Source organism: Pseudonaja textilis, chromosome 1 (genome assembly GCF_049901715.1).
Source record: "Pseudonaja textilis isolate UNSWEBS1 chromosome 1, rPseTex1.2, whole genome shotgun sequence".
In the NCBI taxonomy this organism is placed as follows: Eukaryota; Metazoa; Chordata; class Lepidosauria; order Squamata; family Elapidae; genus Pseudonaja; species Pseudonaja textilis.
Window position 1 is genome coordinate 159,368,496 of NC_141990.1, and position 25,852 is coordinate 159,394,347.

Below are 25,852 nucleotides of genomic sequence, written 5' to 3' on the forward strand. Positions count from 1 at the left end.
TGCCCGAGAAGGGGCTCAAAACGTGTTACGCGCCGCCAAGGCAGGGCAACTGTCTTGGGCAAGGATCTCCAATCTTGGCGACTTTTTAAGACTTTGTGGACTTCAACTCCCAGAATTCTTTGCAGCTTTGCAGGCTTTCCTCGGCCAGCAAAGCTGCAAAGAATTCTGGGAGTTGAAGTCCACAAAGTCTTAAAAAGTCGCCAAGATTGGAGATCCCTGGTCTTGGTCGTCTTCGCCGGGGGTTTCCGCTTCCTCCCTGCAGCGGGAAGAAAAATAAATCTACCAAGAGGCTCGGCTGCCTTCGGATCAGTTCCTGTCTTTCTGCGCAGGCGCAGGCCGGGCGGGGCTGTTCTCGGGAGCGGAGGGGCCCCGCAGGAAGGAGGTCGACCATGGCCGCCTCCATGATCTGGACGCGGCTGGTCACCGCGGCCGCCCGGCAGCTGAGCGGTTGTCCAGGTGGCTGCAGCCACGCGACTTTGAACGCTGCTGCCAAGGTGAGCGAGCGGACAGGTGGTCCCTGTCTGGGAAAGGCTATGGGGGACGTCCTTCCCCACTCTCCCGCCGCCCGCAACTTCTTGGGAGTTCAGCTGCAGGAGACACACACTGACCCGAGGCGTCCCAAAGGGGATCGGGTGGCTCCTCCTTGCCTTGCAAGAAAAGAGCACAGATGAAGGACAACTGCGGCTCCGGCCATTCTTCCCACCCTCATCCCGCTCCTGTTCAGGTGTCTCTGGGCTTATTTCAGCACCGTTCAGGGGCTTGGAAAGAAAAGAGGATACAGATTGAAAGCAGAGAGGGCTGCCAGGAATGGTGTTGGGGATCCTGCCAAGGAAAATTCATACTGAATCTCAGTTTGAAGGCTAGGGAGGAAAGTTGTGATCACTTGGCTAAGGCAAGGTCATTTAAAAAGATCATGACCTGTGTAGTCTTTTCAGTGTGCTCCTAGCATCATAAAGGGAAAAATCAAGGTGCATTATTAAGAGTTGGATTCGTGTATTTTGGATGCAGGTTTTGCTCAATTACAAGTGGGACAGCTACAGTAAAGGACTGCATGAGCATTGAAATTCCATATATTTTTTTAGAAAGAAGAAAGATCTTGATAACTGCAGCCTTTTCTGCATTGTGAGATAACATCCTCGGGTCCTGTTGATTGCCATTGTGTATTGATAGTTGAGGGAATGTGTATGGAATTTCCACTTAGGTATTCTTTTTAAGTGTACAGCCCTGAGATGAAGTCAGTGTCTCTTTAGAACTATTCATATCCCTGCAATACTATGACACTGTGTCATTAGAGCTTCATCCTGTTAATAGAGATTCTTGCAACAGTGTACAGTGTCTTTATTGAACATGCTAAGCCAACATTCCCTGTTTTTGTTGGAAAAGATATGTGAAACCTTAAGATAATCAGCTATCTGAGGGATACATTGAATTAAGTTTCAGTGAGTGAGATGGCAATCGGTGTTTAAGGGTTCCTCCCCTATAAAACAAACATTGATTGTCATCACCGGAATATGCTGTTCATATGTTTGTGGAACTGAATCTTGCCCCAGTCAAAAGAGATGCAGGAAGCCTTCATGTTGATGTTCAGGAGGCTGGACAGGGCTTGCTAAAGATCTTGGCCTCCATCAATCAACAGTAAGGCAGATACTGTACAAATGGAGAAAATGCAACGCTTACTGTTCCTAGGGATGGATATACAGTACAGCAAGAGGCATCCCAAAACTAATGCATACAGTATTTCATGAGATTACAAACAAGTATTCAAGTATCAGTATCTAATGTCAGCATCAACAAATCTTTCATAAGGAAAATACTGAACAAGAGTAGGAGCAGGAGTAGCTGTGGCAGGGGACGGCTTTGCCTCCTTTCCTAGACTGGAGATCCTTGCTCAATCATTCATGCCGCTCTTAGCCATAGTCATTTATTGTCACCACTCTGTAGATTACTGTGACATGCTCTATGCGCGTCTGCTACTGAAGACCACTCAGAACTGGAACAGCAAATATTTCATTATTTGCTCATGTCACATCACAGTTGCATGAACTGCATTGGCTTCCCGTTCATTTCCAGATGTAACTCAAGGTGCTGAATGACACGAGGTCATGTTCTGCAGGACAGTATCTCTCTGAGGAAATTTGCTCACCCCACCAAGTCAATTCCAGCTTATTTTTGTTAAATGATGTCATCTGGTAAGACCATGAAGGCACAACTTTTTTTGAGGCTGTCCCTGTCTTTTTGGAACAGCCTTCCCGCTACCCCTCCCCCCCAAATTTAAAGAGCCATCTCTATTAGCCTTTTTAAGGATTGTGAAGACCTGGCTGTTCACTTGATTAGACTGAGATGGAAGCGAACCCAGCAAATGTAGAGTTGTGGAAATTTGTGATGCTGTCATGAGAAGTATAGTTCTTTGGGGATTTTGTGAGTTTATATTACTATTTTGAATTGCCTAGGATTATCATTTATAAAATAGATAACCATGTAATTTTTTTAAATAAGTAATTTGAATATGCAACAATATTTGAAAATTTCAGTAACAGAGTACCTACATACTGCTCTACTATGCAAAATTAGGAGTTATTGTAATTACCAAGTTTAAGAAATAGAATGCTTATAGAACCAAAGCAGAAACTCTCTTACAAAACAAAGGCAAGAAAAAGTAGTTTTTTGCAGTCTCTGACAGATTATAGTTTAGATGTACAAATTGAATAAAGTATTTCAGCTTCCCCAACAAATAATTTCCTGCATATAATCAAGTATCTTCTATTTTCTATTTGTCCTTTCCATATGCTAAGATTTTTCTTCATATGCATGGCTTGTGCATTGTCATTAGCTACATTGCCAAGGAAATGTTTCTCTGTTGTTTTTTGCCTGATCTTTATTAGAGTAGGTTTATCTCTATTTGGCAAAAAAATCTCCTTTTTTGTTATTTCTGAGTTGCAGATTTATATCTGACAGTGCTGAAAATGGGGCAATTTATTCTACGTGCAACAATTTATTATAGTTGCAGGGGGGAAATGCATACAAAGTATTTGCTAACCCGTTGGACAAGAACTGGGAAGAACCAGGCATTGAAGCACAGTGAAAGCTTTGGGGCCAGTCATTTTCTCTCAGTTCAACTGGTCCCACAAGACTGTTGTGGGGACAATGCAGATGAGAATAATTTTTTGCATCCTATTTGACCTCCAGGAGGAAAGGAAGGATGCAAATTTAATACATGCATTATAATAAATACTCTTGAATGATATTTGCTATCTAAACCTTTAATTTAAAGAATAAATATACATTTAATTTACCTAGGTCTGTTTTAACTATTCTCAGAAATAATGCAAAACAAGTTACTAGAGATGAAATGTATTCTTTAAAATTAGCCTAATAAAGGTTTCAGATCACTTTAGGAAGGTTCTATGTTTCTTATATATTAGCACTAAGGATAGATGGCTATGTAGATGAAAGACAACGTGCTTTTTGAAAGAGAAAGAGTTTTCCAGGAAGAAGAAAGGGAAGAAAGTCATACTCAATGTGTTCTCAATGCTGTCAACTTGAACAAGAGTGTGACCTTGAATACCTTGGGATCATCCTTAAGCTCTGTTCAATTTTTCATAAATTGCTAGGCCAAGAGAATAGATCATGATTTCAGCTGTCATATTGAAAACTGTCCCATTCATACATCTTTACTTGCTCCCGCTCAGCTCCAATCGCTTGCATGTTTTCTACAAGGAAAAAATGATTAACTGAAATATTTGAAAAGCCAAAGATAAGCCTAAATCTCTCTCCTTCTCAATGATTTGGCTTAGGGCAGCACATGTGAGACAGTGTCATTGGGAAGAAAGAACAGCAGTGAGGCAATTCAGTTTCTAAATGGGAAAACAGCAACTTTTTACTGTCAGTCAACTGTTTATACATTATTGAATGGCTGTTCTCCACTTTAAAAAGGGTTGGCATCATTGATGCAAATTGTTCGTTTATAATGTAAAGGTTTGTTTATCAGACATATAGATGACTCAAGACTACACAGTATAGTTAATAATTTAGAAGACTAACTCTAGTTTTAAAAGGATCTTGATAGTAGAAATCAGTAAAGGACCTTGTAGAAATCATGAAAATACAGCATATGTGAGCCGTACATTTATAGGGAAAAGCTTAACCTGTTTTTCTCCCTAGGCAAATTGTAGGATATGTTTGCCAAACACACTCATGCTTAATCATAACTGTGTTTTTCTCTGTTAATCTAATTTTTGGATTTGTACAACACATGAATTGTAAATGAAAACAACTAAGGTTATCCAATAATACACTAGGTTAAAATCTGCTTATGTTAATTTATGATTCACTATGTTGTGCAAACACCTGGCAACAGAGGATGATTATTAAGTCTCAGTGCCAACCTGGAGTCAAATAGCCAAAGGAAACTGGTGGTGATGTCATTGGCTTTGCCTTGCCTTATTTTTATTTAACATAAAAAGTAATTTTTCATAACCCAATTGATAAAGAGTATTTTTTAAAAAATTCTGAACCTCCCTCTTTTCCACATAGGCGATACAGTATCTTCAAGCAGTTGCTCATTGCCCTAACATTAATTGTTTCAATTTATGCAAGTTACCACAGCATATAGTGGTGTTGTATTTTGTACTTCTCATTTTCTTGTTAGAGTAGTCCAAATGGAATCTACATATTTTCTGTTTGTATAATTATTTCTGCTCCTTCCAATAGAATAAAGGTTAGTGTTTTTCACATTTCACATTACATTCTAGATATTTTTGAAAGTTTTAGTAAGCTTAAAATCAACAAAAATTTTACTTGATTGGGAAAAATAAACAGCACACACTAGAGACTCAGGTGCATTCATTTTGCATACATGCTCCATTTGAGTGAATTAATATTCCCATTGTTAGACTTCGAGAACTTATAGCTTTTTCAGTGTATTCAAATTAACTCAATAAAACCTAGTGGTGTTTCTAAATAAATGTATGATATGTGATACAAATATAGGCATTGAGATTATGGGTAAGGGTTTAACCTTTAGTACAAAGTACTACTGCTAATTCTTTAGATACTGAATCATCACTTGTTCCCAAAAGATCTACAGAAAATGATGGAGGACGGCTGAAGTACAAATAGCACAAAATGGCACAAAAATAATCAACAGAGGCTTGAGCATACTTTTATGCATATCCAAGATTTGGACTTCTCCGGTTATGTTGAATTATCAGTTCTTTTGACCAGAGAATATGGACAAGAAACTTGTATTAGGCTGTATCTCAACTCAACTCCTACACATCACAGCTGAGTTAATCAAGTTTCAGAGGATTAGCTGAACAGATTGAAAGAGAAGTAACTTCATCCTTGAAGAATGAAAAGTTGCTGAATATAAGTGTATACATTTTTAAAAATAGCTCTGGTTTCTTTGGATCTTAAGAGTAATTAATCTGTTAATAATATTTCCTTTCAAATTAAGGGAATTTAGAAGGTGGTAATTACATAACTGCAGATGCTCTTGGAAGAAGCAGAAGCAACTTCTGTTTTGATCTGGTTTCAAATCATGGTTGTGAAACCTATTGGATGAGCTATATGGGGAGAGGGGAATAAGGAATGCAACCTAGTTGGTTTTTCTTGGCCTCTCAGTGGTTTTTGATTCTGTTAACCATAATATTATTCCAGACCAGCTTTTTGCATTGGAAATTGGGTTGTTTGTTTTTACAATGGTTCCATTCCTACCATAGAGGTGTGATCATAAGGCCATGATGGTGAACCTATGGCACGCATACCAGAAGTGGCATGCAGAGCCCTCTCTCGGCACACGAGCCATTGCCCCAGCTCAGCTCTGCCACGCATGCATGCATACACCTCCCGTCGGCCAGCTGGTCTTTGGGACTCTGTTGCCTATGCACGGTGGGGGGGTCGGGTCACACATGTATACACAGTAGCATGGGGAGTAATGCACAGGGCTGTGGGGGTCATGTGGGGGTGGAGCATGCACCTGGGGCACATGCACATGTTGCATTTTGGGGGTGCAGGTAGGTGCGCTTTGAGCACTTGGTGCCGAAAGGGTTAGTCATCACTGTCATAAGGGGACCATTGGGTGATTATACTATGGTCGTGTGAAAGTCAAGTTTTTCAATACTGTTACAAATGCTGTTTGAAATCTTTATGCAACTTTCAGGAGCAATCATCAGAAGAAATGGAATGACATTAAAACTATTCTATATATCTTCTCTTTTTTAATATTATGATAAACTGTTATCTGGATTAATATCTGGAGAAAACAATAGGCTTGTTGAAACCCAACATGTTGATGTTATATCCCAATAACCAACATAATTGTCTAGTTTTGGAATTTGCCTGTTTTGGACAAGAGAGAGTAGTTATATAACCTGAAGATATTCTTATACCATAGCCATCATTATACATGGAGACACGAATGGCTTCCAGGACAAAGACAGCCTCTTTCCAGTTACAGTTGTTCCTGGACACAGATTGCTCTGAATTACTTTTAGATTTGATTATTGCAACATGCTATCTTTGCTATTACAATTTAAAAATATTGCATTTGTCATTTTTCTACCAAGACAGATTAAACATACTTACTCTGACAAACAAAACATCCTATAGAATCTGGCTATTGGATATAATACTTGTGCCAAGACTTACTTACTTACTTACTTTATTTATTTATTTATTTTGTCAAACAATTATTAGATAACAGGTATAAGTATAAACATGGTTATAAATATATGAAATAGATACGAATAAGAAAAAAAAGAAACAATAGGACAGTGACGGTAGGCACGTTTTGGTGCGCTTATGCACACCCCCTACAGACCTCTTAGGAAAGGGGTGAGGTTAATAGTAGACAGTCTAATGTTGAAGATTTTAGGGTTTGGGGAAGAAACCACAGACTCAGGTAGAGTATTCCAGACATTAACTACTCTGTTGCTGAAGTCGTATTTCCTGCAATCAAGTTTGGTGCGTTTTATCTTTAGTTTGTATCTATTTAGTGCGCTTGTATTGTTTTGGTTGAAGCTGAGGTATTCATTGATAGGTAGGACATTGCAATATATAATTTTATATACTATACTTAGATCGAACCGAAGGCGGCATAGTTCTAGGTTGTCTAGGTCTAAAATTTCAAATCTGGTGGCATAAGGTATTCTGCTACGAGTAGAGGAGTGGAGGAGTCTTCTCGTAAAATATTTCTGGACTTTCTCAGTTGTATTAATATCAGATATGTAATGCAGGTTCCAGACTGATGAGCTGTATTCAAGTATTGGTCTAGCAAATGGTTTATATGCTCTCGTTAGCAGAGTGATATTACCAGAGAAAAAGCTACGCAGGATTAGGTTAACAACTCTTAATGCCTTTTTGGCTATGTAGTTACAGTGGGCTCTAGCACTTAGATCATTTGAGATGAGTACTCCAAGGTCCTTGACAAAGTTTTTGTCATCAACAATGTCTTGACTATTCAGCCTGTATTTTATTTTTTTATTTTTTTTGCCAATATGTAAGATAGAGCATTTATTTGTTCAGATTTGAAGTTGCCATTTGTTTGACCATTCTGACACATAGTCGGAGTCTTTTTGAAGGGTAGCAGCATTGTCAGTGGTGTTGAATAGCTTTACATTGTCAGCAAAAAGAACGCAGTTGCTCTTACTATAATCACAGAAGTCATTAATATAGAGTATGAAGAGAGTTGGTCATAGAACACTGCTTGGGGGGCACCACTGTTGACAGGTACAGGATTTGATAGGATGCTCCCAATTTTGACCATTTGTTGCCTGTTTGACAGGAAAGCTTCTATCCAGTTATGCAGGTGTCCAGAGATACCATAAGACCTTAGTTTTAGGAGTAGTTTGTCGTGTAACACTGAATCAAAAGCTTTACAGAAGTCTATGTAAATTATGTCAATTGCTTTGCCCTGATCAAGTTGTGTAGTCCAGGGGTCCCCAACCACCAGGCCGTGGACCGGTACCGGGCTGTGGAACATTTCCTACCGGGCCGCCGGTTTGCTGTGCGCCACCATCTTATTTGACGAGAAAGTGCTTCCGGGTGAGCTTTTCTGGTTGGAAAGCAGCATTTGGGTCCTAAGGAATCCTCGCACCTTAGTTTCATCGAAGGAGGGGGCTTCAAACGAAACTAAGGCGCGAGGATTCTTTCAGCACCCAAGGCAAGGTGAGCCAAGCAACCGTCCCGAAGCCGTCCCGAATCGAAGCCCATCGACAAAGGTACAAAGGAGGAGTTGAAGGTGGCAGGGAGAAGCGGGGGATGGCTGGCTGGCCGGTCGCTCGGCTCGCCTTGCCTTGTCATGCGTGCTGATGCCAGTACCAGGCCACGGATCATTTTGTGATGCCAGTACCAGGCCATGGCACAAAAAAGGTTGGGGGCCACTGGTGTAGTCCATATGTTTTTACAGTGCAAGAGTTGCAGGTTACAGGACAGTTTCTTTCTGAAACCAAACTGTTTGTTAGAGAGTAGGTTGTTTGTCTCTAAGTGGAGGATAATGGATTGGTTAATAATTGATTCCATGACTTTACAGGTAACACAGCATAAAGAGATTGGTCTGTAATTTTCAACCAGGCTGGGGTCTCCCTTTTTGAAGATGGGAATGTCTGTGGCTAGTGACCATAGATTTGGCAAGGAGCTGATCCTGAAAGATTTTTCAAAGATTATGCTTAGAGGTTCAGCTATGGCAGTGTATAACTTTTTTAAGAAGTAGGCACAAACTCTGTCCGGTCCAATAGATAAAGATGGTTTTAGATTGCATAGTGCTTTTTCAACATTGTCTTCTGTAAAATCGATATGTATTGGATCATTGTAGTAGTCTGTGGTTCGACTAGAAAATATTGGGCATGATCCATTGCTGTTTACAAATACTGAGCCAAAGAATGTGTTAAAGAGGTTGGCTTTAATGGTGTCGTCGTTGCAGTCTTTACCATTTGGTCCTTTCAGGGGTGGGATGGGCCTTGAGTTTTTTAGTTTGTTGTTTACAAAATTGTAGAAAGTGCGGGTGGAATTGGTGCATAGAAGGTTTTCCTCTTGTTTAGTGTGATAATTGGTACATTCAGTCTTTATCTGGTGGCATGAATTTTTGTATCGGCTTTTAAAGTTGGCAACGTGACCAGATTTGTTTTTCCGCCAAAGGGATTTCTTTTTGGATTGGACCTTCCTTATTGTTATGGGTAATTTGTTTTTTTTCTGGTTTTGGGAGTTGTTATTGGTATATATAGTACATATATAGTATATATACTCCTTATCAAGTAATCTTAGTTTTATGCCATCTTCAAGGTTCAGCATGTACTAGAAATTCATTTGCAGAATTTATATCAAGAATGCCCTCCTTTATGGCATTTGCTCTGCCATAATGAATGAATCAAATGCCTATGGCTGAACTTAAGTTGAGCCATAGGCATTTGAGATTTCAAGTGTATGTGTGTCTTTATCCTGACCTTTGTTTATATGAGTGTTTTTGTTTGGATAGTATTGGGGAAAGAGTTCCTTTAGATCAGTTTTGTCTCCTTGCAACTACCTGGAAAACCTGTAGGCAAGATTTCAGAAGTGGCTTGTCTCTCGCTTTTTCCTAGAGCTGAGAGAGAAGAGCTGACCCAAGGTCACCCAGCTGGCTTCATCCTAAAGTGGGACTAGAACATTCAGTCTCCTAGTTTCTAGTCCTGATGCCTTAATCGCTTCACTAACTGACTCCTTTTGAACAGTATTATTACAAAATAGACACAGAAAATTAAGAAATAATGGTGTTTGCTCTCAGAAGTTTTGTTTACGTAGTCATTTTTAAATGTGGTTGTATTGAAGGGCTTATATTTTAATTGAAATGAATCCCTGCTTTTGAATTGTTAAAAAAAAACAGAATAAATGAAGATTGCTACACCAGTTGGCACCGGGGGTGATGACACAAGAGTTTATACTTGGGTGGGATGGTGGTTATAATATGAGGAATAATGTGTTCTGAGTTACGTTCCCCCCCCCCCGCCCCCGTAATGTGGAGAAACAACACTTCTCTAATCTTCTAAACAATTTGTTTCCTGACTGGCTTCTAACTTCCCATTATCCGCTGGATATGTTTCCCTTTCCCCTTTCATTTATCATATAGAGAGCATCCTTAGGAGCTGTTAGACTAGTGAAGGGGGTGGTGGTGGCGGCACTGAAGCAGGGGGTGGCATTAGCTGCAGCTATTTCTGCAGGTGGCTATGGGGGAAGAGTTTTGCAAGTCTCCTCCACTTGTAACCTTCCCTGCTGGCTTCCCAAAATGTGGACATGTCACCATACGGGGGGGCAGAGCAATGTTTTACAGTGGCCAGATGTGCACGGAGGCAAGGGGGAATTTTTTGGCAGGCTGCCAGAACAGAACTGCAATCTCAAAAAAGATTTCAGCTCCATTCCTGCAGCTTCATGAAGAATTTCCCCGCTGTGTTGAAGGGAGCTGGGCTGCAGAAATATCTGAGGCCGAATAGGCTAAAATGCCAGGAGGATTTCGGCTTCTTTTGAGTTTTGCTCCATCTGTTTAACGGCCTGGGAGATTGGTTAACAGTCACAGGCAGGAGGAGTCCAAGGATTGCAGTTGCTGAGCAAAGCAGTCACAATGAGTGCCTTGTTTAATGACCACTCAAGGACCAAGATTCCAATCCCAATTGTTGTCATAAATCAAAGATTACCTGTAATGGTATTCCAAATTAGTGATACATCAGTGGATGTTGCAGTGAGGCAGATAGTTAATGTAATCTCTCTACTACATTCAGGCTGTGTTTTGGCTAAAGTCTTACAGTGATGGAACCCAATAACACAGCAGGTTCCCAGGAAGGAAAGAGGGCAATAAAACAAGACATGGCACCATCCTGACCTAGATCATGACAAGAGGAAGAAGTTGATAGCCACTCCCTAGAATCTCCTGTCGATTAAGTTTAGTCTGGCAAGCTTCTGTCTACAAGATGTGAGAAAATAAAGAACTGATCTTTGGCTGGATTGTGGTATATCTTTCATGGGCTAGGACTGATACTTACCTGTTAAATACTTTACCTTTTGATACTTCTAGAAAGGGTCCTACTCTGGATGTTCACTGCAAGTTTATTTTAGTCTTGACTCTCCAGTTTTGGCAATCTCTGCCATTAAGAAATCCCTCTCAATCTTGGCTCCTAAATGTTCAAACAGTTTCTATATTTTGTCACTTTGCTATCTTAGCTAGGCAATCCTAGAAAATTCACTCAACTTACAGTAGATATTTCAAATGGTTCTGTAAGCTTTTTAAAATTTAGTCAGCAAACTGCCAGAGGTCCATACCATCTGAATTAAACTGAATTCTGTGGGGATAGTTAGAGTGGTCTTTGTAAAAAAGACATCGAGTTGGATTTTAAGGTATCTTAAAAATGTTTATAATGACCTAATCAGTAATTATGTCAGTGCTCTGGTTGATAAGAGAAATAGGGAGCAATGTTATTGCAGTTACTCTGGTGCATGTCAATCTACTTCAGAGATGATCCTGTGGTATACAACCAGAACTGTATGAGCTAGCACAATCTGGCAAGCAGCTATGGTAAACTTGATTCCAATCCAGTGAGATACAACGTAAAGCCAGTTTAAAATGCTGTGGCAATATCTATTGCAAAATCATATTTCTTTTGTGAATGTGTTGTGACGTGAAACCACAGCCTGTTGCATTGTTTTGAGTTATGAGAGATTTGACTTCTAGGTCTGTCTATTCCCAATCCCTCTGAGGCTTGTTGGAAGGAAGGCTGACTCTCCAAGAAGTTTTGTTTGTTTTATTTGTCCCACTGTTTTCAAAGACCTCTTTTCAACTGTAAATTTATTATATCCTGAAGTGGTTAAGAAAGTGAGGGCTAGTTGAACTTACTGTCTTTTAACTGCGTATTGAGAGTTCAAGCAAGCTCTTTCTTCTTTGACCCCCCGCAGCTGCTCTACTCAAAAGAAGACCACAAGATGGTCTTCATCCCACAGTCTGCTCAAGAGGAGCAGCTGCCTAGGACACAAGTGGGCAATTTCCCATTCTTTCCCATTATGCGGAAAAACTTTTGCCTACCAGCAAATCAACACTGGGCACCATTCACTATTGCTCCGCCATCTCCATCATAGAACCTCACCCAGAAGCTTCATTTTGAAGCTTTTAGGATGTTTTAATCAGATAGTTGATACATTTTGAAAGGAACATCTGGAAAGGGAAATATTTTGTCTTGTGGAAATGTCTTGTAGCTACCTTTTCAATAAACATGAAATGTTATTAATTACATCAAACTAATTAGAATTACTATGTGTATGGCTTACTGTATACATACCTACATACCTATGTCCATACAGAGATTATTAAGAAAACAGCACTGAAATACATGGAAAAGATAAAAAGGCATATACATCTACAAAAATCATAAAATACAAGCAAATTTATCGTATTGCCCTTCAGCCTTTCTCAAAAGCCTCCTCAATTCATACGTTTATAGTTTATATGTATCTGTAATCCATTCAATCCAACTGATTCAATATACATCATTTATGTACAAAGAAACTAGAGAACTATAGGAAGTGGTAAAAGGCATTGTGAAAACTGGAACAGGGAAAAAATCTCCAAATTTCAAAGACCAAAAGATCAAAGTCCAACATCTGACCTGACCCTTTTTTTTAAAAGCATTTAATTACATGATATTTTGTAATTGTAGATTGTTTATATGGAGCCTTCAGTATTGGAAATGTTATATTTGGGGAAGCAGCTTCCATCTCAGTCTGTGAATTTCTATGAGCCAGAGATTTTTGGTCCAGTTAGTAGTTACAGTATTCAGTATACTTCTGCAAATGTCAGACTGCTTATTTGAAAGAATAATGCTAAAGGATTAATTAAAATTTTTGTTCAGTTGAAAGCTGTGTTCTAATTTCCACAGGTTATAGGTGGAAATCCAATTTTATTTAATAGACGTGTATTTCAAGTTCAGCAACGAAGAAACTTATCACTGCATGAGTACTTGAGTATGGAATTACTGAAAGATGCTGGCATTTCTGTTCCATATGGATTGGTTGCACAGACACCAGAGGAAGCTTTTAACATTGCAAAAAAAATAGGTAAATAACTAAAGGGAATATATACAATAAAATGTATAGGTTCATGCAGTACCCTGTTTTCATTCTTCAAATGAAAATACCAAAATCATGAGATTTGGGCCATTTTAAACATATGTTTTTATTTTCACCCCATTCTAGAGTCTATCCATAGCTTAGCTATTCTAGTAGATGTTGGAAGAAGCTATTGTAAATTCCAATAATACAGGTCTTCAGGTTGGAATTAATTGGAAATTAACGTACAAATGCTACTAAATTTTTTATACTAATTATCCTAATTAAAAATTATTAAATTACCTAAAAATTAAAAAAATATTAATTAAAATTAAAAATAACCTAATTTTAAAAAACTCCATTAAAAAGTGGTGCAGCTTTATGATAGCAGCTGTCTATAACAATGTTTATGATTGAGGTTCTTTACAAGTGTTGATAGTGGCTGTTTATTAATAAATTTTTATCCTGCCTTTGTAACTCAAGGCATACCCAATACTCCTTCCTGCTGTTTTCCCCACAGCATCAATCCTGTGAAGTGGGTTGAGTAGAAAGAGATTGACTAAAGTTAAGTCTGATTCATTCAAGTGGTAGGGATTTTATTTTGCTATATTTCATGATTAAGCATACTCATACAAATGTGAACCCAAATTACTTTTTAATTGGGAAGAATGTCAAAAGGAAAGGCTGCAAATGTTTTGTTAACACTTTTTTGTTCCAAAATGCTAAAATATTTTTAATGTTCAAACATCCTACCACCCCATGCTGCTGTTTACGCTTATTTATAAGAGAAATATTTGGTCTCAGCTGACTACTTACAGAAGCATTTGTGATACTAATCTCCTTTCACTAACAGCTAGTGCACTTCTGACCTGTTTTAGTTAAAAAGCAAACAGCAAAGTTACATCTTGAGGAACAAGTTCATAATCTTATTGGAATCTTTCTTGAGCTGTATATTTTTCTAGCTTGACACCAAGGATATTTTACAATAATAAAAAGATTTCATTTTTTCCTTCATTATGCAGAGAATAGTTTCTGCCTTTGAATGTCTTATTTTGTCACTAATTTTCAAAACTAGATGTACAATTGCTATAGATTAAAAGATGTCATACAATTTTAATATTTAAATTAAGACAGTTCTTGCCTTGTCCCCTTTTCATTCTAGGTGCAAAGGATCTTGTTGTAAAGGCACAAGTTTTAGCAGGTGGCAGGGGAAAAGGAACATTTGAAGGTGGCCTTAAAGGAGGAGTTAAAATAGTTTTTTCGTAAGTTAAACCAGATGAATGTTATCTTAGATTTTAGAAATCATCTACATTCAGACATTTTCTTGGATTATTTCAATATTAGAATTCTAATCATGTTTGTTACTTGAAAAATTGACTGTAAGAAGAGCAATGCTGGATATGATCTATGTAGTTCTACATTTGGAATCCAAGTGGCCAGAAAATACCTTTGGGATGCTTACAGAGGAAACCTGAGCAACTCTTTTCACTTGCGATACTAAGTAAACTGGTTTTAAGAGATTCTCTGAACCTGGTTATTAAAGGTTATATCTAGTCCCAGCAACCTCATTCTCCATTTGTCTGTAATAGAATGTGATTTTTAAAAATACAGTATTTCTACTTTCCTCTCTCTTTAATACTTGATTTTTTTTAGTCCAGAAGAAGCAAAAGATATTTCCTCAAAAATGATTGGAAAAAAGTTGTATACCAAACAAACAGGAGAAAAGGGCAGGATATGCAATCAAGTATTTATTTGTGAACGCAGATATCCCAGGAGAGAGTACTATTTTGCTATAACCATGGAACGGTCATTTCAGGCAAGTACATCTGCCGAGTACGGACAATGAAAATACTTTGCTACATAAAAATCTTGTTCCATAATCAATCATATAATTTCCAGTTTTCTTTAATATACTTTTATATTAAGTAGCTCCACTCTACATAGGGCTACCCTTAAAGAGCATTTGGAAGCTCCAGTTGGTGTAAAATGCAGCATGTTTTTGTGGGAGTTGCATTGGTTGCCAATTTGCTTCCAGGTGCAATTCAAGGTGCTGGTTGTCACCTTTAAAGCCCTTCATGGCTTGGGACCAGGTTATCTGAGGGAATGTCTTGCTGGTCAAATATACCTGACCCACCAGAGAAGGGAGGCAAGGAATGTTGTGGATTCCCTCCCCAAGGGAGATAACCTGGCAGGACCCAGAAGAAGGGGCTTCTCCATGGTGGCTCCCTCTCTCTGTAATATCATTCCCCCAGAGATTAGAATAGCCCCCACTCTTCTGGAAGGCTCCGAAGACCTGGTTCTGCCAGCAGGCCTAGGGAACTCAGAGCGGTATGGAGCCCATAAAATGTCTCATGTGATGTGTTGTCGCGGGGGGTTATTGCTAATTTATTATGTGATTACTCTATTAGTTTTATTGTTTTATATATGAGGTTTTTATATTCCTGTAAGTCGCCTTGAGTCCCCGTGTGTGAATAGGCAGCAATATATTTTATTTCCTAAAATAAAAATAAATAAATAAATAATATAGAATTAAATATAATAACATAAAAATGATATTTTGTTTGCCACTTAGGAGTCATGGCTTGTAAAGAATTTGAGGGCTAGTTGGATATTTGGAAATATGTGGGTAGAAAGTATTTGTCCTCTGAATTAAAACATTTTTGCATAAAATGAAAACTATTAAAGCTACTTGGAATCCTTACTTATATGTACTGTACTAGAAGTTGATACCAGACTGTTACTGTCTTTGACAGTCAGCTTATATTAAGAAATCTATAAACGATTCATTTTTTCCTACAGGAGTTCGACCACAGGGTTTTTGATGTAACAACAAAGAAAGCTGGAATAGTTATCAGAATTAAAAATTATGTGGCTATCACATTTATATTAATAAACTTCTTTGACTGATTTATCTTCCACTCAGTCACAAGCATTCACCCTCATTAGTTACCATTAATATATAGCTCTTATTTTCTGGAAGCTTATTAAAAAGCCTTTGTTCTAACCAGAGACTAAACAGAGTATGAATGTGGTTTCTGGTTTTTAAACAGTACTAATAGAGTACTCATTTGCTAACACACTTCCTCTTTTCAGGGGCCTGTTCTCATTGGCAGTTCTCAGGGTGGTGTCAATATTGAAGATGTGGCTGCCGAGAATCCTGATGCAATTGCGAAGGAACCAATTGACATTGTAGAAGGCATTAAAAAAGAACAAGCTATCAGGGTAATGAAGTGGCCCTTTTTGCTCAGTGATGGCACGTGTATAACATAAGTGGTGTGACCTGTTGAACAGATAAAAATATATTGGATGGATGCCGAGGGAAATGTTCTAAGGGAAGGAAGCTGCAATATAGATCATTGTAATGTGTCCTTAAATAGAATATATTGATACAATTTATGGCATATTTTGTTTTGCATGTGGGCTTTGTTGCATGACATCCTGTTCTTTGACAGAAATGCAGTTTGAGCATCTCAGTAATATTATTAAATGTTTTTAATGCCGTCATCATTTTTGTAAGTCCAATAAGAACCAGGTCTTCGCTCCATCTATCTTAATGTTGTCTACGTTAATTAGCAGTCTCATCAGTGTCATAATTCACAGGCTGTCAATATATAATGAAAGATGTGCATGCATTCTGGAACTTTTTAAAAATTCATAAAAATTACAATTTAAAAATAAATAAGAATTGAATTAGGAACAACAAAAATGTTCGCTTATCTTTGTTTGGTTTGTTAGTTATACAATACTTAGTGAAAGATATACTACATGTGAACTTTTATCCTACCCCGCCCCCAAGAGGAATGACTGGATATTCATTGTGGATCACCACACAAATTTACAGAAGGAAGGGCTTCATGCTTTAAATGTGAATGTATTGCTTTCATCAGGGTTTTTCCAAAAAAAAATTTAAATGTAACAGGAATTTTGGAAATATGGCTCCTCTGTGAGGAGAGCAGAGGATCCCTTACTACAGATAACACTTACTGTTGAGTGTCCCAGATGTATGCTATGCATATTTATTTGTAATATAAAATAATAGTATTTGGTTTCTTACTGACTTCCCCTTTTATTTTCTTTTTAGCTAGCCCAGAAAATGGGATTTCCTGCCAATTTGGTAGATGAAGCAGCTGAAAATATGATTAAGATATACAACCTTTTCATTAAATTTGATGCCACTATGGTAGAAATAAATCCAATGGTTGAAGATTCAACAGGGATTGGTAAAGTACTTTCTCATGGACTTCTTTCATATGGTAACATATAAAAATCTTAAGTTTCAGTATCCAAGTTCTAGTTTCACTAAAAAGGAAATTATGAACAATAAAACTGACTTGGGATATCATGGTATGATGGAAGAGCAATCTTTATGTCCATATTGCTACACAATCTTCACAATGGTACTCTTGTGAAATGCTATATATCATTAGTATTCTAGAATGTGTTGGGACAAATTTACTGCAGCTGCGATTAAATGTAAGGATAGCTTAGCATTATGTATGCCTCAATCTATGGTTTCTTCAGCAAACTATGCCACATTTTTAAAAAATGTTAATCATAAGCATGGAATCTTTAAAAGCAAATATGTCAGATTAATGCTGCCTCCTTTTTTGTACATTATAGTGCTATGATGTAATATATTTTGATTTTGGCAAGGTTGTTATTATACTCCTTTTAACAAATTAGTAAAATATAGAGACCATTGTACTATTTTATGGAGATATTTGTCTGTCGTAATTGTTTGATAGATTGTATTTGCACTGAATGCTCCTCAGTGAGTCTGATCGATTTGGAGGAAGTGACAAATGAGATGCAATGTAGTGTTTTCTAACTTTATATCAGTTTTGAATCAAGAAACAGAGAAGATGCAGCACAAAAAGGATGGGTTCATTCATAAAATGCAGAAAGTTTCTAGAATTGTAAACCAAAGCTAAATACAGATCAGTTTTGTGTTAACATTATACAGCAACTAAACCAGCAAGACACATAGTGTCCAATTCACAAGAAATAATGGTCACTTTATCACTTTATTCTGAGCTCACCTGGAATTCTGTGTTCAGTTGTAAGTTCTGCAGTTTAAAAAGGATGTTGACAAATTCTCTGGAATGTATCCAGAGAAGGGTGATGAAGTTGATGATGTGCTTAGAGACCAAATACTATGAGGAAAGATTGAAGGATTTGATATGTTTAGTCTAGAAAAAGGTCAATGAGGAGGTGACGTGACAGCCATCTTCAAATACTGAAAACTGTCAAAGATGAAGGAACCAATTTCTTGGCTTCAAATAATGGGACTAGAGTCAATCCCCATAAAAGGGAAGGGTTTAGATAAAATTCCTCTTATAATTGGTAAGCATCTGAATTCTGAACGCCAAATGTTGCTGACTCACAATAATCCTTCACCTTATCCCATGTTTATTAAAATGGTAATGTCCTCTAGAGGTGCCCTGTTTCCCCACTCCCATCCACTGGACTTAGGACCTTAGGACTGAGGTCTCCAAACTTGGCAACTTTAAGACTTGTGGCTGGCTGGAGAATTCTGGGAGTTGAAGTCCACAAGTCTTAAAGTTGCCGAGTTTGGGGACCCCTGCCTTGGGAGAATAACCCGATGATACAGGCTGTTTGTTGATGAAACAGACTGCCTCCAAAAGGGATGGATTCTAATCTACATATTTGAATTCAAGCATTGATTTATCTTTAGTGTTCTACTGTAGTAGAAGAATTTACTGCATTGATGCCCTTCCAATTCCGTGATTTTTTGAATTCAGTCATTTAGAAGTTAGCCTATTTGGATCTCAGAGTATTATGGGATAGAGAAGGAGGAGGCGTGGCTGGAATCTTGCCACAATCTTGCCCAGTAGTTTTTTTTTTTAATCAAAGGTTAAAATCAATCAAAAACTCAGAAGAACAGGTACCTGCAGTGTAGAGGGCAGGCACGTTACCCCAAAGGTCTTCAAACTTGGCAAGTTTAAGGCTTGTGGACTTCAACTCCCAGAATTCCTCCTCCAGTCATGTTAGCTCAGGAATTCTGGGAGTTGAAGTCCACAAGTCTTAAAGCTGTCAAGTTTGAAGACCCCTGCATTACACTGAAACACGTTAGATCACAAAGAATGCAGTTGTCTGTCATTTTGCAGAACTGCATTTAGTGAGGGGGAAAGGATTGGTCTGACAATTACACGTAACTTCCAGAACATATTTTTCTAGGAGAGAAGTTTTAAGTGTTAGCGCTAAGCGGTCTAAACACAATTTGTTTGTCTTCCAAGTGATGTGTATGGACGCAAAGATAAATTTTGATAGCAATTCGGCTTATCGTCAGCAGAAAATCTTCGACCTGCAGGACTGGACCCAGGAAGACGAGAGAGACAGGGATGCAGCAAAGGCAGATCTCAATTACATAGGATTAGATGGAAGCATTGGATGCCTGGGTATGTTTTTCTCATCCAATGTAGGAAACTCAAAACATGGGCGCTCTGGATCGTTGTCATTCTTTTTTTTATCCTCACCCTTTGTCTTTCTCTCTTCCCCCCCGACGTTCACTCTAGTGAACGGAGCTGGTCTGGCAATGGCTACAATGGATATAATTAAACTTCATGGAGGCACTCCAGCAAACTTCCTGGATGTCGGAGGTGGTGCTACAGTGCATCAAGTAACTGAGGCCTTTAAGCTTATAACTTCAGATAAAAAGGTAGGAATAGGATCTTTGATTTATTTCATTGTTTTTTTTTCTTTAAAACTCTATCTGAGCCGAAGGACCCTAGTGTATCATAGATAAGGGAGGGAAATTCTATCTGAATACCAATTGAGTATTTATAGATAGCATAATCACACATATTATATTCTCATATTCAGAAACAAGTCTCAAAAAGCTTTCAGTAGGCTGTCTACTAAAAAGTACACAGGCTTATATAGTCTTGCGTAGAAGAATCGTATTATTGTTTATTAATTGTTAAAATCTTAATCTGAATATTTGTAAGACATTCACATATACTTGTGCATGAAATCCCCTCTGTGAGAAAGCCAGTTTTGAAGTTCTTTGTGCCCTTGTTTTGCCAAGGCCTTTAGCTAAATGCAAGTAAATTTCTTTGATCTATAAATTTCTGTAGTCTAATGGTAAAATGTATACATCTGGCTCCCTGGCAGCTTCCCATTCAATGACTGATTAAAGCTAGTTCTGCTTAGCTTTCATTAATTTGTTATAGCCTCTGCTACTTGCTCAATCTTTCTAAACCTAAATAGACATCCATACTTCCATATCATCTATATACTCCTAACACTCTCAATCCCATAGCCTTTAAGTAAGGATGCCTGTCTAAATGTGAATATTGAATTAGCATTTCATGTGTAGTTGTAACATTTACTCTCTGTCAGAATAAAAGACCTCCTCCCCAATTTCCCTGAGTCTGCTTTAAGGAGAAGGAATCCAAATAAATAATTTTTTAAAAGGAGCAGCTTGAATCTTTTAAGTATACTCCATTATATAGAAGTCAATCCTACCAGGTTGAATGGTAGATGTATGAATATTCTACAGTGTTATTTAGTTGCTTATGTTCCAAAAATTGATTAAAACAAATTGTTTTCATGTCAATTGAAAAGCCTTAAAGAATATCTACTTCTAATAGTTCTTCAGCTTATGATGATATGTATTACTTATTTTCATAGGTTCAGGCTATTCTAGTAAATATTTTTGGTGGCATTATGCGGTGTGATGTGATTGCCCAAGGCATAATTATGGCAGTAAAAGATTTGGATCTAAAAATACCTATTGTTGTACGGTTACAAGGTAAGCATTCCAAATATAGTTGAATCTGTGTTGGTGAGTGATTTCTTTGCTTTTTTCATTCATCCATTGACGTAAAAAAAAACAACTTAACACCTATTTAAATAATAACATTCATATGTTAAAAAGCTATATGGACCTGGAGCAATTGCCTTAGCTCTCTACCACATGCAGTATTGCACTCTTGTTACCCACACACTCCCAATATCCTGGCAGTTACCAAGTGAGATCTTGTTATGCTTACAAGCAGTTTTTCTCAGCTAACTAAAATTTAATAAATGTCCCTCAGTGGGATGTGGGGATGGGCACACCTAGTTCCAGTATTGAACTGAGAACAATTGAAAATTCAGTTCTGCTGGGAATTTTCCACTGTTCATGTTTGAGCCTGTTTCTGCTTGTAGACAAGTAGAAGCTTTGTGCTCAGTCAAGCTGTTGGTTATAGGCCTGTACCTAAAAACTAGGCTGGAATGATAATAAAACAGTTTAATTCAGAAATGCATTCTTGACAGAAGTTTGACATTAAAGTCAACTCTTAGAGCAGTGGTGGTGAACGTTTTTGGCACAGAGTGCTGAAATGAGAGCGTGCGCATGTGCCGGAAACCGGAAGAGGAGCTCCCTGGTGCACTGTGTGGGAGTGCCAGAAACTGAAAGCTCAGCTTCCTGGAGCGCACATGCGTGCCAGCCATCTGGTCTTCCAGTTTCTAATGCACATGTGCTTGAGAAGAACGTGAGCATGCGTGCCGGGGAGCCGCTCTTCTGGTTTCCAGCGCTCCCACATGTGCGAAGGCCAGCTGGCTGGCACACATGCATGCACTGGAATCCGTAAGAGCAATGGGCAACGGCTGATGTGCCCAGAGAGATGGCTCTGTATGCCACTTCTGGCATGTGTACCATAGGTTCGCCATCACAGACCTAAAGCCTTAAAGGCCTATAAATCATGGGAAAAATCCGTGGGAAGGAAGGAATGGTGTGGGAGCTGAATGTTATATATTATTGAAATTGAGAGAAGTAAAATTGTAATCCTGAAATAACAATATAATTGTGCAGGTACACGAGTTGATGATGCCAAAGCTTTAATAACAGACAGTGGTCTGAAAATACTTGCTTGTGATGACTTGGATGAAGCTGCTAAAATGGTGAGTGAAAAAGTTTCCATATACTTTTGCCACTGGTTCTTACCCACATAGGTACTCAACAGTTGTTACATAGATTGTTAATAGGGGCATATATAGGGACAAAATTTCATATACTTAAGAAATTCAGACTATTGTAGAATTTGGATAAATGCATCCAAGCTTAGATTGTATATATTTACTACTTAATCTTAATTGTATAAAGTTCACTATATTAATTCTCTGTGCTGGAGCATCATTCTTGAGTTTCAGTGCCCTGATGACCTATCACCAGTTAGAGATTAGAACATTAAAATCTTTAGTGGAAGGGGTTTTTTTGGTGTGTGTGTGTGTGTGTGTGTGTGTGTGTGTGTGTGTGTGTGTGTGTGTAGATCAGAAATCCAACCACAGAATCATAATTTTCAAGATGATTTGTGTGGAATGGAAAATATCTGGAGAGTAAAATCGATTTGGATAAGACTGAAATGATAAAATGATATGGACAGAGAGGAAGAACAGATTGGATCTCTGATGTTGAAACTCATCTCTGATTTTTGGAAATATGACTTGAACTTAGATACAGATCCCATGACTATACACATTTCAGAAAACCACAGGGAAGCCACTAGTCAAAGATGGCCCCCATATTGGCCTAACCCAGTGATGGTGAACCTTTTCGGTACTGAGTGCCCAAACCAGAACGTGCATGCATGTGCATGCCTGAAAACCGAAGACCAGCTGGCTGATGCATGCATGCCTGTTTTGGGGCTGTTTCGGGGGCGTTTTCAGGTGGTTTTTCAGGCTGTTTCAGACCATTTTGTGCACACCAGAAACCAGAAGAGCAGTTGGTGATGGCACGAGTGCCCGCTGAGAGGGCTCTGCATGCCACCTACGGCACGCGTGCCATAGGCACACGGGCCTAACCTGTCCGAATTTGTCAATCCCTTTGATGTGGCTACTTTTCTGAATCTGTTAAGTACCTGCCTGAAATGGGGGTTTAAGGCTATATTTCAGCTTGGCAATTACTTGAGCTTGATTGAAAAGTGGGTTTACAAGTAATAAAGGCTCACTAGTATTGTGTGTAGGATAAAGTACCTCAGCTTTTACCTCAGCTTTTTCTGAAGATATTACCTCATAGTAATTTCTCTTTTGTCTTCCAGGTTGTGAAACTTTCTGAAATAGTGACCCTAGCAAAACAAGCCCAAGTAGATGTCAAATTTCAGTTACCAATTTAATCCAATATGTAATTAATATCCTAATCCTTCATCATGCTTTTTTGCTTCTCTGAAATGCTTTTCTTCTCCCCTCTCCAACTTCTATATATGTCTGCATTTGATGTGTAGTAGTGTTAATGATGACATACAGGTTTCACTTTTCTATGAATAGAATGTTTATTGTAAAAGAATGGTTTGATGCCGATTACTTAGTTACAGATCTTAGTTCCTCAAATTTCCAAATGCAAACTGAGCAGTTCTTAATATACCTGTTGTAAACAAAAGCATTCGCATTTGTTTTTTCCAAATAAAAGTTTGATGTGACTAGGATTTTCCCTTTGCCTCTCTGGTAATTAACCAAGTGATAACACTGTTGAGAATAGATATGAGCAGTTACAGTTGCAACATTCAACAGCCATTGAGGAATAATTCAGGAAGCACAAAAATATTAGAATATTTTGATTGGCATATTCTGATAATGCATTGCATATTGAAGATATTTATATTCTGCAGTACACTGAATAAATGGAGCAGCTCACTTAACTAGTTATGGACAGTGTAGGTCTCTAGTTATTGCTTTCTAAAGCAACTACTCCTTGAACACAGTAACAACCACTACAGGAAATACTGTAATACTTAATTTTTAATTTCTGGTACTTATTTAAAAGTATCATGGAGTTTTTTGTTTGTAAACAAATAAAATTTATTTATCTTAGTGCTAAGCAGACATGATATAAAGTAATAAAGTTTTAAAAAACTCAGCATTGTTTAGTCTGATTTTTCAGTGTCCTTTCATTTAAACATTGCAATGAAATTTGCAAGCAGATAATTTATCCAACTATAACGGGATCAGAGCCTCAGTTCTCTGGAACTCCTTTCAGTTGACTTTGAATGCAACAATTTTACTTTGAACTTCACCACAAATAATAAAGTCTTTTGTTTGCAAAAGCAGCACAGACAATTGTTATAATTAATGACACTTGTGCAAGTCTATAATTTTTATATCACTTCTATCAATATGTGTAATCTTTTATGAAAAATATATAAATATGTAATAATATCAATCACCACCCTTTCAAGAATAGCTGTGTTTTCTACAGCACTCAATATATTAACAGAGTTGGAAGGGACCTTGTAGATCATCAATTCTGATCCACCACCACCCACTCAAGCAGGAGACCCTACATCATTTCTGGCAAATGGCAATCCAGTCTCTTCTTGAAAGGATCCAGTGATGAAGGTCCCACAACTTCTGAAGGCAAGCTGTTTCATTGGTTGATAGTTCTCTATTATTAACTTTGACATATTACAAATATGTTCATATGAGAAATGAGAAGAATGAGAAGGAAACATTTCTACAAATTTGTTCAAAATAAGACCTTATTAACGTAAGAAAACAGTGGGATATGATAAATCATTTTTTGGGATGCCTATAACTTTTAGGATAGTGGCATATGAAAAATAATCTTTTGGATGCCTATACCTTTTGATCTATGGGCACAGAAAAATATATAATTTGCATTATTTCTCGCCATTGTATACGGTGGTTTGGAGTAAATTGCTACTCTCTCTCTCGCTAATACTTTGGGATAGATCTTGCTCTTCTCTCACATTCCAATACTTTAAAAGGGATATTATTTCAAAAATGTTGTTCTACTTGGTCCTTAAGGCCACAAAAGATGAGGAAATCTGGGCAATAAACACTTAAGATCTATTGCTTGTCTTAGACCAAATATTTTAATGGGATTTTAAAAGCTATATTGGTAAGCATGGTATAATTTAGAAATCTTTTCAACTTTTACTGGAAAGATTATGGGGAGCGTCATGGTTACAATTTATGTAGAAAAGGAGGAAACTCATTGTTTCCAAATATAAAAATATCCAAACCAGCTTAAAGATAATCTTGTTGAGTTCTTGAAAACGTTAGAAGATTTTGGCAACAACACCAAACCATTCTGTTTCAAGGAAGGGGATTGAATGCTGGTTTCGAAAGCTGTGAAACCTGCTAAGCTGGAAACAGCTTGAGGGAGCCATTTTCCTCATTTGGAGCAGGAGAAAGCAGAACCGACACAATCCACACATGCAGAGCTGGCCATAGGAAATGAGAGATTGTCTCATCTCACTTTCTTAATAAAGTGGCAGACTCTTGTCAAAAGTGAAAAAGAAGCAGCTACTAAATTTATTACTGTTCTTTTTCCCAAAACATACTGCTCTTTAAAGAGGTCAATTTAAGAAAGGCCTGGCACCTTCTTTCTCACACGGAGCAGCTTGCAACCCACATCAAAAGGGTTTGAAATGCATCAGATAGTAATAACTTCACACTCAAATGTGGAAAGATATAAAATCATTAGTGCTATCATTTGATTAGTACTGCTAAGCATAACTAAACTTACCACTCACATGCACTGGGGACTTGATGAAATTAATATCATGAAAACGTAGCAGAAGTAAAATTGTTAAGGTTTGTTTATGCCATGGTTTGTTTCCAGACGGCAAAATGATTCTTCGTCCCCTTCTATTCTACTTGGATTTTCTATTTTTCTTTTCTTTTTTCTCTGCAAAAGTTTATAAAGTCTAAATACTGTTTGTGATATATTCTTGTATTATTATTGCTGAGATCCATATTTTTTCTACTTACAATAGGAGGGTTGGATGCTTTTTAATCAAATTCAGTTTATTCAATTCATTTTGACTTG

At 37.8% G+C, this 25,852-nt stretch overlaps 1 protein-coding gene across 1 annotated transcript; it reads left to right on the plus strand.

Annotated features, from left to right (window-relative positions):
* Positions 1-334: 334 nt before the first annotated feature.
* On the plus strand, positions 335-23,917 carry SUCLA2 (succinate-CoA ligase ADP-forming subunit beta). Its single transcript, XM_026707616.2, has 11 exons — positions 335-494; positions 12,891-13,068; positions 14,222-14,321; positions 14,713-14,875; positions 16,153-16,281; positions 17,141-17,279; positions 19,317-19,478; positions 19,596-19,738; positions 20,713-20,833; positions 21,878-21,966; positions 23,103-23,917. Exons 1-11 carry the CDS (start codon positions 390-392, stop codon positions 23,175-23,177), a joined length of 1,404 nt encoding a protein of 467 aa, XP_026563401.1. The 5' UTR covers positions 335-389; the 3' UTR covers positions 23,178-23,917.
* Positions 23,918-25,852: the final 1,935 nt, after the last annotated feature.